The sequence below is a fragment of the Xenopus tropicalis genome, chromosome 2, assembly GCF_000004195.4.
Source record: "Xenopus tropicalis strain Nigerian chromosome 2, UCB_Xtro_10.0, whole genome shotgun sequence".
NCBI lineage: Eukaryota > Metazoa > Chordata > Amphibia > Anura > Pipidae > Xenopus > Xenopus tropicalis.
The window spans coordinates 71,346,074-71,361,383 of record NC_030678.2 but is presented as its reverse complement, the minus strand read 5'-3'; the positions used below and the strand labels follow the sequence as shown (position 1 = coordinate 71,361,383).

The 15,310-nt window shown below is 38.6% G+C and overlaps 1 protein-coding gene across 2 annotated transcripts; it reads right to left on the bottom strand.

Moving 5' to 3' along the window:
- Nucleotides 1-4,983: 4,983 nt before the first annotated feature.
- Nucleotides 4,984-11,492, bottom strand: trem2 (triggering receptor expressed on myeloid cells 2). 2 transcript variants are annotated; one of them, XM_012967981.3, is made up of 4 exons: nucleotides 11,248-11,492; nucleotides 7,877-8,276; nucleotides 7,491-7,607; nucleotides 4,984-5,277 (listed from the first exon to the last, which is right to left on the bottom strand). In XM_012967981.3, the coding sequence occupies exons 1-4, from the start codon at nucleotides 11,288-11,290 to the stop codon at nucleotides 5,118-5,120; spliced, it is 720 nt and encodes a 239-aa protein (XP_012823435.1). In that variant the 5' UTR covers nucleotides 11,291-11,492; the 3' UTR covers nucleotides 4,984-5,117.
- Nucleotides 11,493-15,310: the final 3,818 nt, after the last annotated feature.

Below are 15,310 nucleotides of genomic sequence, written 5' to 3'. Positions count from 1 at the left end.
ATGTAACTATGTAACTATGTAACTAAGTTCAGAGATGTAGGGGGGGCAGAGTTATATACTACTTTAAATGTGAGGGTCACAAGTTTCAAGAATTCTATTCTGGATGGTATCGGAAGCCAGTGCAGGGACTGGCAGAGTGGCATGGCAGAGGATAAGCAGTTAGATAGGGATATGAGCCTTGGCAGCAGAATTCATTATGGACTGGAGAGGGAACTGTCTCTAAGGGCTCTGGCACACAAGGGAGTTTAGTCGAGTTTAGTTTTATCCACATTAAGATCCTGCTGCAAGGATGCCACATCCTGAATAGAATGGACTGGTCTGCAGAGTTTTGTGTCATCTGCAAACACTGATACATTACTTATAATACCCACCCCTAAGTCATTTATGAACAAATTAAACAAAAGTGGACCCAGTACAGAACCCTGAGGGACCCCACTGAGGACCTTATTCCAAGTAGAGAATGTACCATTAACAACCACCCTCTGTACCCGATCCTGTAGCCAGTTTTCTATCCATGTGCAAACGACTTCACTAAGACCAATAGACCTTAGTTTAGAAAACAGTCATTTGTGGGGAACGGTATTAAATGCTTTAGCAAAATCCAAATAGATTAAATCTACTGCATCCCCAATGTCCAGCTTCTTACTTACCTCATCATAAAAAGCAATTAAATTGGTCTGACATGACCTGTCCTTCATAAAGGACAGGTCAATATTAACAAAAAATTATTTTGTATATTATGAACAATACTATGTACAGCTGATGGGCTGTACAATGGGTGCGAACATGGCACCTATATATGCGAATGCGTTCATGCATATGTTTGAGAATAAGTTCATTCTGAGTAATAAAAATTGGAATGAGCGCATTCTCTATTATTGGCGCTATGTGGATGATATTTTCTTGTTTTGGAATGGAACAGCAGAACAGTTTGCATCAATGGTACAAGAGTTAAATCAGGTACACGGTAGCATTAAATTTACCTCGGAACAATCTGAGCAGGAACTAGCGTTTTTAGACGTTAAAGTCAAAATTGTAAATAATGAAATAATGACTACCATGCATTATAAACCTACTGATTGTAATACTGTTTTATTGCCTAACAGTTGCCACCCTCTGGGAGTATTTAAAGGTCTTCCATACAGCCAGTTGAGTAGAGTGAGACGGATTACATCTAGTGAGGAGTTATATGAGGCGGAGGCACAGAGTATGGTTAAAACATTTGTGCAGAGAGGCTATAATGAGAAACAACTTAATGAAATTAAGCAGGATTTAAAAGGAGTAAAACGTGAAGAATTACTAACCAAGAAAATACAACCGAAGACAAAAAAATCTGAGAGAGTGGCCTTTGTGTCAACTTTTGGTAGCCACACCCACAACATAAATAAAATAATTTTAAAACACTGGAACATGTTACAAGATGATCGTGAAGTAGGTAAATTGTTTAAAGAGACCCCACTATTTTCATATAGGAGGGGGAAGTCAATAGGACAGGTTTTGTCCAAAAAGGTTTTGCAAAAAGAAAAGAAAAGTGGGTTATTAGCCCCCCTCAAATTGGGTACATTTTCGTGTGGCAATTGTGGGCATTGTACAGGTATTATCAGAGGGGATACGATCGCTCATCCCACTAAAGGCACACCAATTTCAATTCAAGGACATTTTACGTGTAACAGTTCTGGGGTAATTTATATGATAAAATGCCCATGTGGGGTCCCTTATGTGGGGCAGACAGCCAGAACAATAAGAACCCATTTAAATGAACATAAAAGCAATATAAGGAACTACACTCCTGATAGAGAAAAAGAAAAATCTGAACAAGAAAGTGGAAAGAAATATGTATCTGAACTATCTGTGGCTAAACATTTTTATGTAGCTAAGCATTCAGTGGCACAGGTCAGATGGGCAGTATTAGAACAAGTCCATTTACTTAGAGGTGGAAATTTGACTAAACAATTGCTAAAGAGAGAGGCAGTGTGGATTAAAAAACTAGATTCTCTTTCCCCTCAAGGTCTAAACGAAAGCTTTAGCTTGAAATGTTTTTTATAGACTTTGTAACTGTTTTTTGTAGGATATTTTGTATAATTGGTTTTTAAATGTGATACTTTGTATTTATGGTTATATGTTTTACAGATTATGAAGTGTAAAGAATTCTTATGAAGGGGATTGTCGATTCACATAATTGAATGGCTGCTTGGGACTGTTTGATACTGCAGCCGTGATGGGGTTGATGGGTCACATGCTAGTGTCACATGGTCTGTTAAGGTATTTAGTGAGTAAATTGTTCACTTGTGTGTATTGCACCTGAGGAAGGGGTCACCCCCAAAAGCTTGTGCTGTTTTTGCTCATTTCTGCAAATAAATGATTTAAAGGCATTGCCAACACAACTGGTGTGCTTCTTTCCCTTTGCAAAGCTACATGGAGAAAAGGCTTGGGAGCACCCTCTGAGAACATGTATGTAAGTGGTGTGCTGAAGATTTTTCTTTATGTTGACTGTCCTTCATAAAACCATGCTGATTACTGCTCATAATGCCATTCTCCAGTACATAATTTTGTATGTGATCCCTTAACAAGCCTTCAAATAACTTGCCCACCACGGATGTCAAACTTACAGGCCTATAATTGCCAGGCTGAGATCTTATTCCCTTTATAAATATAGGAATGACATTTGCCTTCTTCCAATCCCTAGGTACCATACCTGATGAAAGTGAGTCTGAGAATATCAGAAACAAGGGCCACTGCAATTCTGCCCCTAGCTCTCTCAGTACCCGAGGGTGTATTCCATCTGGCCCAGGTGTCTTGTTTACATTTATCTTGTGTAACCCTTTAAGCACCATATGTGTCAACCACTGCATAGTTGGAGCTGAGGCAACACTGAAGCTATTGGGTGGGACTTGGCCCTCTGGCTCCTCTACTGTATACACAGAAGAAAAGAACTGGTTAAGCACATCTGCCTTTTCTGTATCTGCTGTAACCATATTGTTACTATAACTCAATGGGGCCACACCCTCAACCTGCATCTTTTTACTATTAATATACTTAAAAAACTTTTTGGGGTTAGCCTTGGCCTCTGCCGTGATGCGCTCCTCATTTTCTATCTTTGCCTTCCGGATTGCTGTTTTACAACATTTGTTATAGTGTTTATATTCATTAAATGCAGCTACTGTCCCCTCTGACTTATATTTCTTAAAAGCTTTCCTTTTTTCCCTATTAACTTCTTTACCTCAGAGTTAAGCCACATAGAGTGATTCTTAACTCTTCTACTTTTTCTTATTAATGGAATAAATTGAGAACAGTAATGATTTAATATAATTTTAAATGACAACCATTTCTGCTCTGTGTTTTTATCAGAAAACATAATGCCCCAATCTATGCCCTGAAGCGCTGCCCTTATGGGGGTAAAATTTGCCTTTCTAAAATTCAGTGTCTTTGTTGCCCCATTGTAAATTTGTTTCCTGCACCAAACATCAAATAACATTATGGTCACTGTTGGCCAGGGGTTCAACCACTTGCACATTTGCTATACGTTCTGGGTCATTAGAGATCACTAGATCCAATATAGCATGGTTCCTGGTTGGCTCCTCAACAACCTGTGACATAAAGTTGTCATGCAGCAAGTTTATAAACTTGTTCCCATTTACTGTCCTGGCAGTACTATTGCCCCAGTCAATTTCCCCCATTATTATCACTTGCCCCAAACTAGCAGCCTTTTCTATTTGCAACAGGAGCTGAGCCTCCTCCTCTTTGCTTACATTAGGGGGTCTATAGCATACCCCTACAATTCATTTGGTAGATTCTTTACTATCTGTGAGAAGCTCAACCCATAATGATTCAGCGCCTTCTGTTACCCCCATTGCTTCCTCCTTAATATTTGCTTTTAATTCTTGCTTAGCGAACAGACACACTTCTCCTTCTTTTCTATTGCCCCTGTCCCTCCAAAACAATGTATAACCTACAATATTACCTGCCCAGTCATGTGACTCGTTCAACCAAGTTTCAGCAATGCCAATCACATCATATTTCCCCTCCAACGCTAGTACCTCCAGCTCTCCCATTTTACCAGTCAGACTCCTTGCATTAGCAAACATACATTTAATACTGGTACCAGCGTGAGAATGTCGCGTAAACAACTTATGGTCCTCCCTGCCATTATCAGTACCCCAAAGCAAGTCTCCTCCCCTTTTTTCCCTTACTATGCCCACTACCTCATCTATCCTGTCTCCCACAGAATTACCCGCTGCACCCTCCCCCCCCCCCCCACACTTCTAGTTTAAAATCTCCTCCAACCCTCTAGCCATCTTCTTCCCCAAAGCAGCTGCACCATCATCATTGAGGTGCAGCCCATCCCTGGCAAAGAGCCTGTAGCCGATTGAGAAATCAGTAAGGAGAGAGGAAGCCAAAAGTTTTGAGACGTCCTCTTTAGTCACTGGGGAGAAGAAGCCAAGAAGACACTGGGTAGTGTGTAGGGAGGGAGGTGAATTGTTAGGGGGATTAAGTTGTTCAGTGTTGCTTCTGATGGTGACTGAAACAAGCACAGGTGTTTCACGGTGGTGGTTAGGATTTTTGTGTGAAGAGAGTCAAAGGAAGAAGAGAGATGTGATGTGCTTATTGGCCTAGGGACACCAAAAGGGCAAATCTGTCCTTGTCTATATTGCTGCATAGTCTCCTCAGTTCTTAGCATGGAGCACCAACCAGGCAGATTAAAATAAAAAATCTTCTTATTAATCATATAAAAACATCAACGAGATGTAACTAGCTTTACCCTAAAACCACAAGCTTGGCTTGACACCTTTCGTGGCAAACAGCCACTTCCTCAGTGCTGCATAGAACATCACCAATGTCTTATTTGTCTTGCATATCAGTTAAAGATATTGACTACTTCAGTACAGTAAAGGTGAAACTGCTACCTAAGGTAATGTGCTTCCTAATGAACTGGATCCTAAATAAAGCTAAATGGACCCTAAATAAAGCAAAGTTGGGCTCCTGTTGAGCAGTTGACGTTTTATGAAAAGGTTATAAAGTACAGATTTTAACACTAAGAGCAATGTTTCATAATTCTGCTGTTTTATGATCGTTGTCATACCACAAGTATGAATAAAGCATTATCTGTGCGAGAACACCTAGTTCAGATTTGCCATCGTATACATATAATTAATGTAGACTGGTGTATTGTTGTATACTTCAGTTCCATATTCAGAGCTTCTATATTTGCAGACATTTCTAGATTCTCCCAAAACAGATTCTTCAGAAGAAGCAATAAGTGTGGGTTCGAGATTAGCTCTGCTGGAGAAAAAAATTTAGGATTAAAAGTATAATTTGGGAGAAGAAAATCAAAAATGCTAAATGCTAAAAATTACTTTGTTTAGGGATGTTGACTGTGGACAGAGTTAGTGATTCTCACAGGTTGAATTGGGTTCTGAAAATTCTTTTTCTCTATGGTGTCTGTAAACCATTTGGCTCTACGGATATCAGTCTTTCTGATCCACATTCTCCACACCTCATTTTGTGCCTACAACCTTGTTTAGTTCTGTAGTAAGTCAGACTTTTCCAGTAACCAGTGTTTGGTCATTTAGCTTCATATGCGGTAGTTCCTACATTAGATTAAGTTTAAATTAAGGGTTGGATTTCTATTTAGCAAGTGAGAAAATGCAATGCTACTGAAGTTAACTCTTAAGGTCCCCATACACGGGCCGATTTTAGCTGCCGATATCGGTCCCTTAGACTGATTCGACAGCTAATCGGCCCATGTATGGGCACTACCGACGGGCCTGCCCAAACGATATCTGGCCTGAAATCAGCCAGATCTCGATCGGGCAGGTTAAAAAATCTAGTCGGATCCGGACCGACTTTTCCTAGACACGTCGTTATAATCCTGGATTCTCCCGATATCGCCTACTCATAGGTGGGGATATCGGGATCGTCCTGTGTATGGGGACCTTTAGTACAAGAGGAGCTCTGTACACATGGAGGGAATGTTTTCTTCCTGAAAAAAATGGCTTCAAAATTGTTTCTCTTCTTCTGGATGATCTAGAAATGTACATGGTTTACTGAAAATTGATAGGCTTGTTTTTTTCCATCCTTATCTACTATTATGTAGGTAGTATAGTCTTTTCTTAGAGGGCAACAGGCACCCTCTGGCAATAAGAAGCTCTAATCAAGAGTCCTCCTGCCCTACTTCCTAAGCACAGAATGCCTGCTGGCCAATTAGGGTTAATTCAGTGTTAGTATAATCCTTTATTTGTACAGAAATTATTTGTACAGAAAAAGTGGTTGTTTACCATCATGTTTTAGTATGTAGTATGTGCTGTGCTAGGAATTATCGCTGCACAGAAATGGGTAGGTCGATGGACAGTTAACGGTTATACTTCACCTGCAGAGGAGCCTGCCTAACTGGGGCTTGGATCTTCTGCAGGTGAGGGAATAGGTAGTGAGGGGATTGTAGCTGGATATTGGGTACTTAGTGTCAGGTGGTAGAGTTCTGGGGGTATAATTACCTAAGAAAACCAGCGGGTCAGGTCTTTAGCAGATGCCAGCCAGTGGGGAAGGAAATGCAGCAACCGCTATCCCACCCTGATTATGTGTTCATTCAGATATATAATTATATGTTAAATATGTTTCTATAATTTAAAAAAACTGTTGCAGCACAAAGTATACAAAGTGGTGTGTATATATATATATATAATATATTTATACAGGGTTGGATTGACAGCATACGCTGTATATATATATATATATATATAATTGTACAAACTGAAGTGAAGCTAACGTACCAGTCTGAAGACCTAGTCCGAACTCACGGACAATACATATAGAAAGAAACAAAAAGGTCCAGACTCATTTAAATTAAAGATCTTGCTACTTGATAAAGAGGCGGGAGCCTCGAAACGTTGTAAGTAATGATCAATTTCATTACATGCCGGTTAACATTCCTGTATGATTTTGGACTGTGGTAAGGAACTAGAACACCCAGAAGAAACAAACACAAGCATGGGTTGAAAACATGAAAACTGCACAGCACTCTGTAAAATATACAATATACAAAAAGTCTTAGCCTTAGCATGAGTAATGTAGAAGGAGTTGAAATTGCCAAAGATCATTTTTTTGTAGCCTGTGATGCTGTGAGGTATTTATGCCTATTGCCATTCCTACTTAATATGTGCCACCTACATTCCTGGAGTCTGTGAAAGTTCAGTCACTCATATACACAATACTACTTCCACCTTCCTTTGTGTAATTTAATATTAGGATTTTACTGAATTGTTTGCAGTAGGCAAGATCTTTTTACAGCCATTGAAATTAACCTGTTAATGGAGGACTAAACCCTAAAAACAAAATGGGAATACTTCTCAATGCCATCTAATAAGGAAAACAGGGAGTAACTGGAAAATGCTTAATAATGGCTAGTGCTTAGCTGGGTTCTGACCTGAGAAAGGGCAGAGATAAAGGGCAGCAAATCAGAAAAGACTCCAACAGCAACACACATCATTCCTCACCTTTTGTGTCGACTGTTCAGCCAAATGAATGTCAGACCTAACAGTATAACCTTGGACACTAGGAAGCTGCACCCAAGGAGGGTCAAACTCAAAGGAATCCGTAATCTTGCTGAAAACCTTTTAAACATTAAGAAGTTATATAAAGAGTTTAGTTCATAATCACAAAAGATTAACTTTGCACATAATACATTCTATATATACTGTATATATATATATATATATATAGATATATACATATAGGCAGATGTAGGTACTGTAGATGTAGATAGGTTAGTATAAAGGCATTGTATGAAAAGCTGGTAAATACTTTTGTATGAAGAGCTGATACATACTTAATTTATATACACTACCAGAAAAAAATGACTGGTTTGGGATATTTAGCTTACCCAGAGATGCTATGTTGAACATTGGCAACATCTGATATATTAACCCTCATGGTTTCTTCCACCACATGCAGTTGTACTCTCTGTAGGATGTCTACCTCTTGGGAGGAGTGAGATTGGCATTGATACATGCCTGAATCATCATGCCGCAGGTGGCTTACTGTAACAATGACAAGGCCTTCGTGTATATTGTCAGATATTGAAGTACTGCCATTAGATCTCTTTGAAAGCTGCAGCCAGAAGCGTCGGGCAGTAACCACAGGTTGGCAGTGATTGGCACTATCCTCTTTGCACCACAGCTTTTTCCGCCAACGATCAGCACGTTGCTTGTATGGACAGAGGATAGTCAGAGTGTCCCCAAGTTGGCCTGACAATACAGTGACATTCTGTGCAAGACAAATATCTGTAAAACACAGTGGGACATTACACAAAGGATAGCCTCCAAATGAATACCACTATCAGCAAAAAAATAGTATATACATGTATGGGATCTGTTGTCCAGAAACCTGTTATCCATCTCTCATAGACTCCATTATAGCAAATAATTTTGATTTTTAAAAATGATTTCCTTTTTCTCTGTAATAATAAAACAGAACCTTGTACTTGATCCCAACTATATATATAGATATATATAGACTATAGATATAATTAATCCCTATTGGGGCAAAACAATCCTATTCGGTTTAATAATGTTTAAATGATTTTTCAGTAGACTTAAGGATGGAGATCCAAATTACGGAAAGACCCCTTATCCGGAAAACCCCAGGTCCCGAGCATTCTGGATAACGGGTCCCATATCTGTATTTAGATTTTTACTAATTTAATTGATGTATACAGATATGCAACATATAAGGGGTCATTTATGAACACACGTGTGGTTTCTCTAAAATTAGACAAAATAGAAAGTGGATATACACAATTTGTTAAGGTACTTTTATCCAAACAAGCTTCTGCACTTGGTTGCCATTGCTTCCATTCTGCCACTACTGATGAATGGTGCAGAACTGTGTCTACTGATGCTGGGAAACCCTGGAGTTACTGAGACCCTGCAGCTGGCACTAAGTCCAGGGTTTAATCTGTGAATTGTGCCAATAGTTGCAGCAGACTAAGGACCCATAAATCGTATGCAAATGCTGTTTTGAACATGCACTTTAAAGTGATGCAACCTCCACTCTCAAAATGCTAATTGCCACTTTAGGTAGTGGACACAACTCAGCCAATTAGGTAGTGGACACAACTCAGAGAACAGACACAACTAGAAAGGGAAGTTTGAGAACAAACTTCATTTTGGGTTGAAAAACGTGAAGTCACCGAATGAAATCTGATCTATTGTTGACTCCACCCACTTTTTATAACCTCGGACCCACAGTTATATAGTAAAAACCACTGTGCAAAGTTTGAGGATCCTGGTTTTAATAGTGTCTGAATACGCGGTCAGCCAGTGACTGACTGTGCAAAGTTTGGGAACCCTGACATAAATAGTGTGAGAAAGGTAGCATTTTAAATTTAAACAAAAATTCAATAATTGAAGTCTGATTGGCTGTTGGTGGCTCCACCCACTTTTTCTTACTCTGAACCGCAGTTACCTGGTGACAAGCTCTGCAAAGTTTCTAAACTTGGAACATAGTCACCCAGTGATAAACTGTGCAAAGTTTGGGGACACTGACATTAAACATGTGAGAATGGCAGCAGTTAAAATTACCCCACTGATAACAATGAAAGAAATGTGATTGGCTTTTGGAGGCCGCATGATGCTTTTGTTCTTTTACACTGGAATTCTAGATAAATAATCTGCATTGTGGCAGACTGGTAACAAATTTTGCATTTTTTACTCCTCATATATTAAAATGGTTCATTAGTCTATTCAGTGGCAAAACAACAGCTGGGCCCCTCCTCCAAAAAATCTTTGAAGGGGTGTGCTGCAAATAGCTGTCCCTACCCGACCCTCCCTCCACCAACCTGCCCGCTTACATCTCCTGCTCCCTGCCCACTCACACCAAATAGGTAAGGGAAGGGCAAGGGGGGGTTTCTATAGAGGCAGTAGAAATGGCGGTCTGGCCCCCTGTTCCCAGGCCCCACCTTGACCACAGGGTCCGTTTCCTCTATAGTTACGCCACAAGAACGTAAGAAATAAGATCACATAGAAACATAATCCCTATTTCTATCACTGGAGGGCCAAGTTCAGTTGTATAAGAAAATTACCTTATGTATTCTATTTTATCTAAAATTGAAAATCTGGAGTTTTTTTTAAAGTTTTTTCTCATATAACTGAGTACAGCCGATATACATTGTACAAATAACTGGCACATTTCCTGGTCTAATGTTTATCAGAAATTAATTCTCTGAAAGTGGACATTTTATACATGGTTTTATGCAAAGGTTAGGAATTATAAATTTATGATCCAAAAGTCAATAACCTATACCCACATCAAGGTAGGCGAGGGATGCCCCAAGCAATAATATTTGGGTTCAAACACCAAATCCTCCACAATAGATTTGACTGGATACCAAACTAAATCTGGACCCTAATTTACAGAATCAAATTTGAGCAAAATGATAAAACTCAATTAATTTACCTCTATTTCATTACCTAATTTACCTTGAATTTCTTTTACCTGGTATGGCAGAACTTTATGTGGCCAGATTTGAGTTTTGAAAAAAGGGTTGAGATTTGGCCAAAGTCTTAGCCAATTACTTGATTTAATGCAAACTTAAGGTAAATGCATATGGTGGTCATAATAATTTAGTATTACCATTATTACAATCATTTATAAAGTGCCAATATATTTTGCAGTGCTGTACTTAAGGACACAACAGTGTTCATATGTTCCATAGGTTGCCACTTTCTGTTTATTTGCACGGCTACTCACCAGGGTGATCCTCTCCACCTGTGGGTTTTTAACTGGGAAGATATCTCTAAATTGAAACACATTTCAATGGCGCAAAAGCATCATTAATGTGATAAGTTTGGTGATTCTACTTCGATTTCTCTACAGGATCAGACGATTTTAATAGGTGGAGATCTCCAAGACCAACACAAGAACAGAGGTGCTACAGCCAGATAAAGGTTTGGCATGCATTCCTGCAAAATACCTCTGCTATAGTAGGTTGCTAAAGAACTCCCTGGCTATTTTTATAGTATAGTAATATTGTATATGTATAGTTAAAGTGCTACTGATCTGTTTTCTGTTAATGTACAAACATATGCATGTGCAGAATGGCCAATGCACATTCCCTAGCCCCAAGATTTAGACCTAGATCTTTGATCATGAAATTTCTTTGCCACTTGTGCCTTATTAAAAGTTTCTCTTGGTGTCACTTGAATAGGATATTGAAAATGAAATACACAAAATACATCAAAAACAGGTACTTACCTAAAAGACACATGAGAAGAATCAGCTTAAAAAGAGGGTGCATAGTTGCAGTATGTGAGACCAGAAAATAGGACTAAGAAATGCCTTTTTAACTAAAATACCAGAGAAAATAAATTAGGAAAGAGGAAACTGTAAAACAGTTGTGTAATATATTAAGCTGATGCTTCAGCAGTCTTCAGGATGAGAGTCATACAGCTTAGTGTCATGTGAGTGAAGTTGATTTCTATAGAGGAGACCAAGTCCAAACTGGAATCCTGCCATTATCCAACTGTTGACCCACAGCATTCCAAGGCTATTTAACTTATTTTAAAGTATAATTGAAGTTCTACTACTCTGGCCAAATTTGTTACAAACATACCCAATTTCCCATATGATCAGTGCATATTCATTGGCTTACATTTTACCAGCAATATACGCTATGCAAGTTCATTTTCAAAAACAGGAGTTTAGGCACAAATTTATGATCACAATATTGCTGCTTGGTTTAATCTAAAAGCAATGACAATGCGGAGCAGTGTGACAGAGGCAGGAGAGTGCAGAGGGTTTAAGCTTCGGGAAAATTCCACTGATCCCCAATAAACTTATTAACTTATCAGCACATTAATTAATGGAATTATTTATATAAGCTACTTATTACAGAGTAACCATGGCTGGAACTAGGGGTAGGCAGAACAGGCACCTGCATAAGGCACAATGATTAAGAGGGGGCAGCGTCTCTTTTCTATAGTTACACATCAACCACAAAAACAGGGCACTCAAAAACCACAACATTTCCTAATAAAAATAAGTTAAAAACTCAATTTCTATTGTGTTCCAAGAACACCTTATGATTAATTGCTCTTGGGCAATACATATTGAACCTTTAGTTACAGCAAAACCTAACAACCTGCTAGTTGATCATTTGTGTGCACACAAGAGACATAGACAAAAATGGTACTGCAAGCTTAAGTTTGTTGGGGGCCCCATATAAATAACTTGTATGGCGCATCAGAGTTTCTAATAGTGGCCCTGATCCTGGGACGGCCTATTTTTCTCGGTCAGGAAGAATTTTTTTTAACTCTTTAAAGCAAACTGATGACATATTCTGAATTATATTCAATAACCAGAAGCTAAGCAGGGTTCTTTTGGAGAAAAAGCTTAACTTGGATACAGTATGTGACTGTTTTTACCCTTAATTACTGTGTAACTATGTATATTTTAGACAGTAAGTACTAAGTATAAGGTGCATTATATGTAATCTTTTGTGTGCTTTATCTTGTCCTTTGAATCCAATATGGGGTTGCAAACTTTTAATAACAACAAAATCAGACAGTTGTGTTAAAATCGTCAATGGGAAAAAAATGTTCTGATTGACAAAGTATAATCCCGACAACATCAATTTTAAAAAAGAGTTGTAGAAGACCCGATCAATGGAAAGTAATTGACAGCATGCAGCACTACAATTAACTTCACTACACTATCATGTATGTGGCACAGAAGCAGGACTAGAAGTGAAACCAGAACTTTACAATCTTTAGCAAACTTCATCTCCATGACTGAATATGTTTTATAGGGTAATCAAATTGACCCCCTCTTTTTTTGCGGCTTAATTTTGCCCATCCCAGCATGCGTAGTGTCATTTTTAATTATAAGTATTTACTTTTTGTAATATTTTAAACAATATATATACTGTATAATATATATATATATAATATTTTTAAATAGAATTATGTTTAGTTTTCTTTTTGTTTTTTCATTATCTTTTTTTGTATGGACCCATATAAAAATTGCACATAAATCATGTATAATAATGTAATATATAAGGAAAGGCTACTACTGTAGCCCTTAATATAGTCTAGAGCTCCCTTGCCCAAAGTAAATCGCCAAATTTATTTTTAAAAATAATGGTCACATATCCCAAAAATTGGCTTGTAACTTAGGTGTATTTGCAGCCTGTCACGGCCGCCATCTTGGATTCCTGGATTCCCCCGCTCGCACTCCCCCCGTGGCGATCAAATAACGCCACCCGCCCCCCGCTCGCAACCCCCCCTCGTGGTGATCAACCCCCCCCGCAACACCCCCTACCCGCTCGCTCCCCGCTTGCCTGCTCTGCGCTGCGTGCCTGCTCTGTGTGTCACAGAGGCCAGGGGAGGGGAGCGCGCCGGCTTCTCTCACTAAAATCGAGCAATGCGCATGCGCCACCTACAGTGTCCTGGTCACATAGTCAATGCAGGAGCGATGCATTATGGGAATCCTCTTTATCCAGCTCGGCGTTTTTTATTCCTGTTTGGCTTCAGATCTTCTGAACAGGTGAACTCTTTATTAGCCTTTCCTTCTCCTTTAACTGATCTGCTACAAATTTAAGATTCAATGATGTAACTGCAATCTTACATTTAACCACAAGGTGTCAGTGTCTGAGTTTTTTTAGTTAAGCAATGGTTTGTAAATGGTATGTAAATGTTGAAATACTGTATTGGAACATCATAGTACGGGGCATTTTTATTATAGTGTGTTAGTCAGCATCCCATAGCGACCAATCAGCAATTAAATTAGAACAGTCATCTACAAGTTAGAAAACAAAAGCAAAGATCTGATTGGTTGCTATGGGCAACATCAGCAGTGAATTAGTTTGTGAATTAGTTTTAAAGACAAACTGAGTTGACTTATTCAGTTGCAATTGTATGGATGCAACATTTTAACCAATTTGGCTACTAATGTGGGTGTACGTCAAGCCATCAGTGGCGTAACTATAGAGGAAGCAGACCTGCTGTTTAGCAGTGGGTGCGCATGCATGCGAGTGGGGAGAGGAGCGCCAGCTAGGTACCTCTGCATGCTGGGCTCCCTTTAAGTTTTTTTTGCAGGGGGCCTGATACAAACAAAAATATTGCTCATAATAACAGGATAGTGTTAACAAGGCATGTGACTAGATTATATACTGCACAGCACTCATCAATCTATATGTATAAAAATTCTAAACATGCAGCCAATAAGTTACATCTGCATTAAGTAAAAATGTGTTTCATTTTTTTAAAATAATGCAGGCATTTTATGATGCATTTAGAACAACTGTAAATTACAGCACCCTATTATTGCCCTATTTGTTTATTTAGGAACTGCATCCTCTTGTCTTTTTAACACTTAGCACTTAATCTTGGATGTAACTATATTTTGTATTTATATTTTATTTTTGTATTTACCTCTGTTCTATTAATAATTGTGCTAATGTACAGTGATGCATACACAAGTAGAATTTATTTTTCTATGAGGCACACAGATAGTTGAGTGCTAAGGGATCACATACAGTGCAGTGCCAAGAGTCTGGCTCAGAAAGTGGATCCAGGACTGGCATTAAGCCAGTGTGTTCTGGCCCTGTGAATGGTTATGTGTAGTGATTTTTTTCGGCAGGCATGGATTCGCAGTGAAATTCCACATTTCGCAATATGTGAATATTTTCACAAAATGGGTACAAAATTTTGTAGCAGAAAATTTTTGGGCTTGTCAAAAAAAGTCGCGGTTGTGTCAAATAAAGACACAGTCATAAAGGGGTTTGTGTCAAAAAAAGTTGCGTTTCGCGAAGTTTTTTCCATTTCAGCAATTTTTCCGAAGTTTCGCAAATTTTTCAGTAAAGCAAAATGGGACAGATTTGCTCATCACTAGTTATGTGAGTAAAATGTCACTAATGACTAGAAAGATGATGCTCAAACCAGATGCTTAGAGGAACACACGGAGTGTCTGTGGAAATAAAGCACAATATGTACACAAATCACCTATTCTAAAGGTTATGATACACTAATACAGAAGTGATATTGCTCTGCTTCATTCTGTATGTATGTATATCTTTATGTATGTATGTATGTATATCTTTATTTATATAGCGCTACTTATGTACGTAGCCCTGTACAGCAGAACAACTAAATTAATACAACAAACATTACCATAATAGATAAATACAAAGTATGAAAATAAATACAAAGTACAATTGCATTAAGGACTCCTCAGAGTTAAGTTTTAAAAAAAACAAGGATGGAGGTCCCTGCCCCTTAGAGCTTACAACCAATTCAAGCACCCCCCATCCCAGTATAGC

Bases quoted from the DNA above. Each gene is read 5' to 3' on its own strand.
- trem2 (XM_012967981.3), bottom strand. From the start codon at position 11,290: ATGCACCCTCTTTTTAAGCTGATTCTTCTCATGTGTCTTTTAG. The intron at 7,608-7,876 runs GTAAGCTAAATA...AATGTTTAAAAG, and splicing joins GTTCAACATAGCATCTCTGG to GTTTTCAGCAAGATTACGGA. The intron at 5,278-7,490 runs GTGAGGAATGAT...TTTCTCCAGCAG, and splicing joins CTGAACAGTCGACACAAAAG to AGCTAATCTCGAACCCACAC.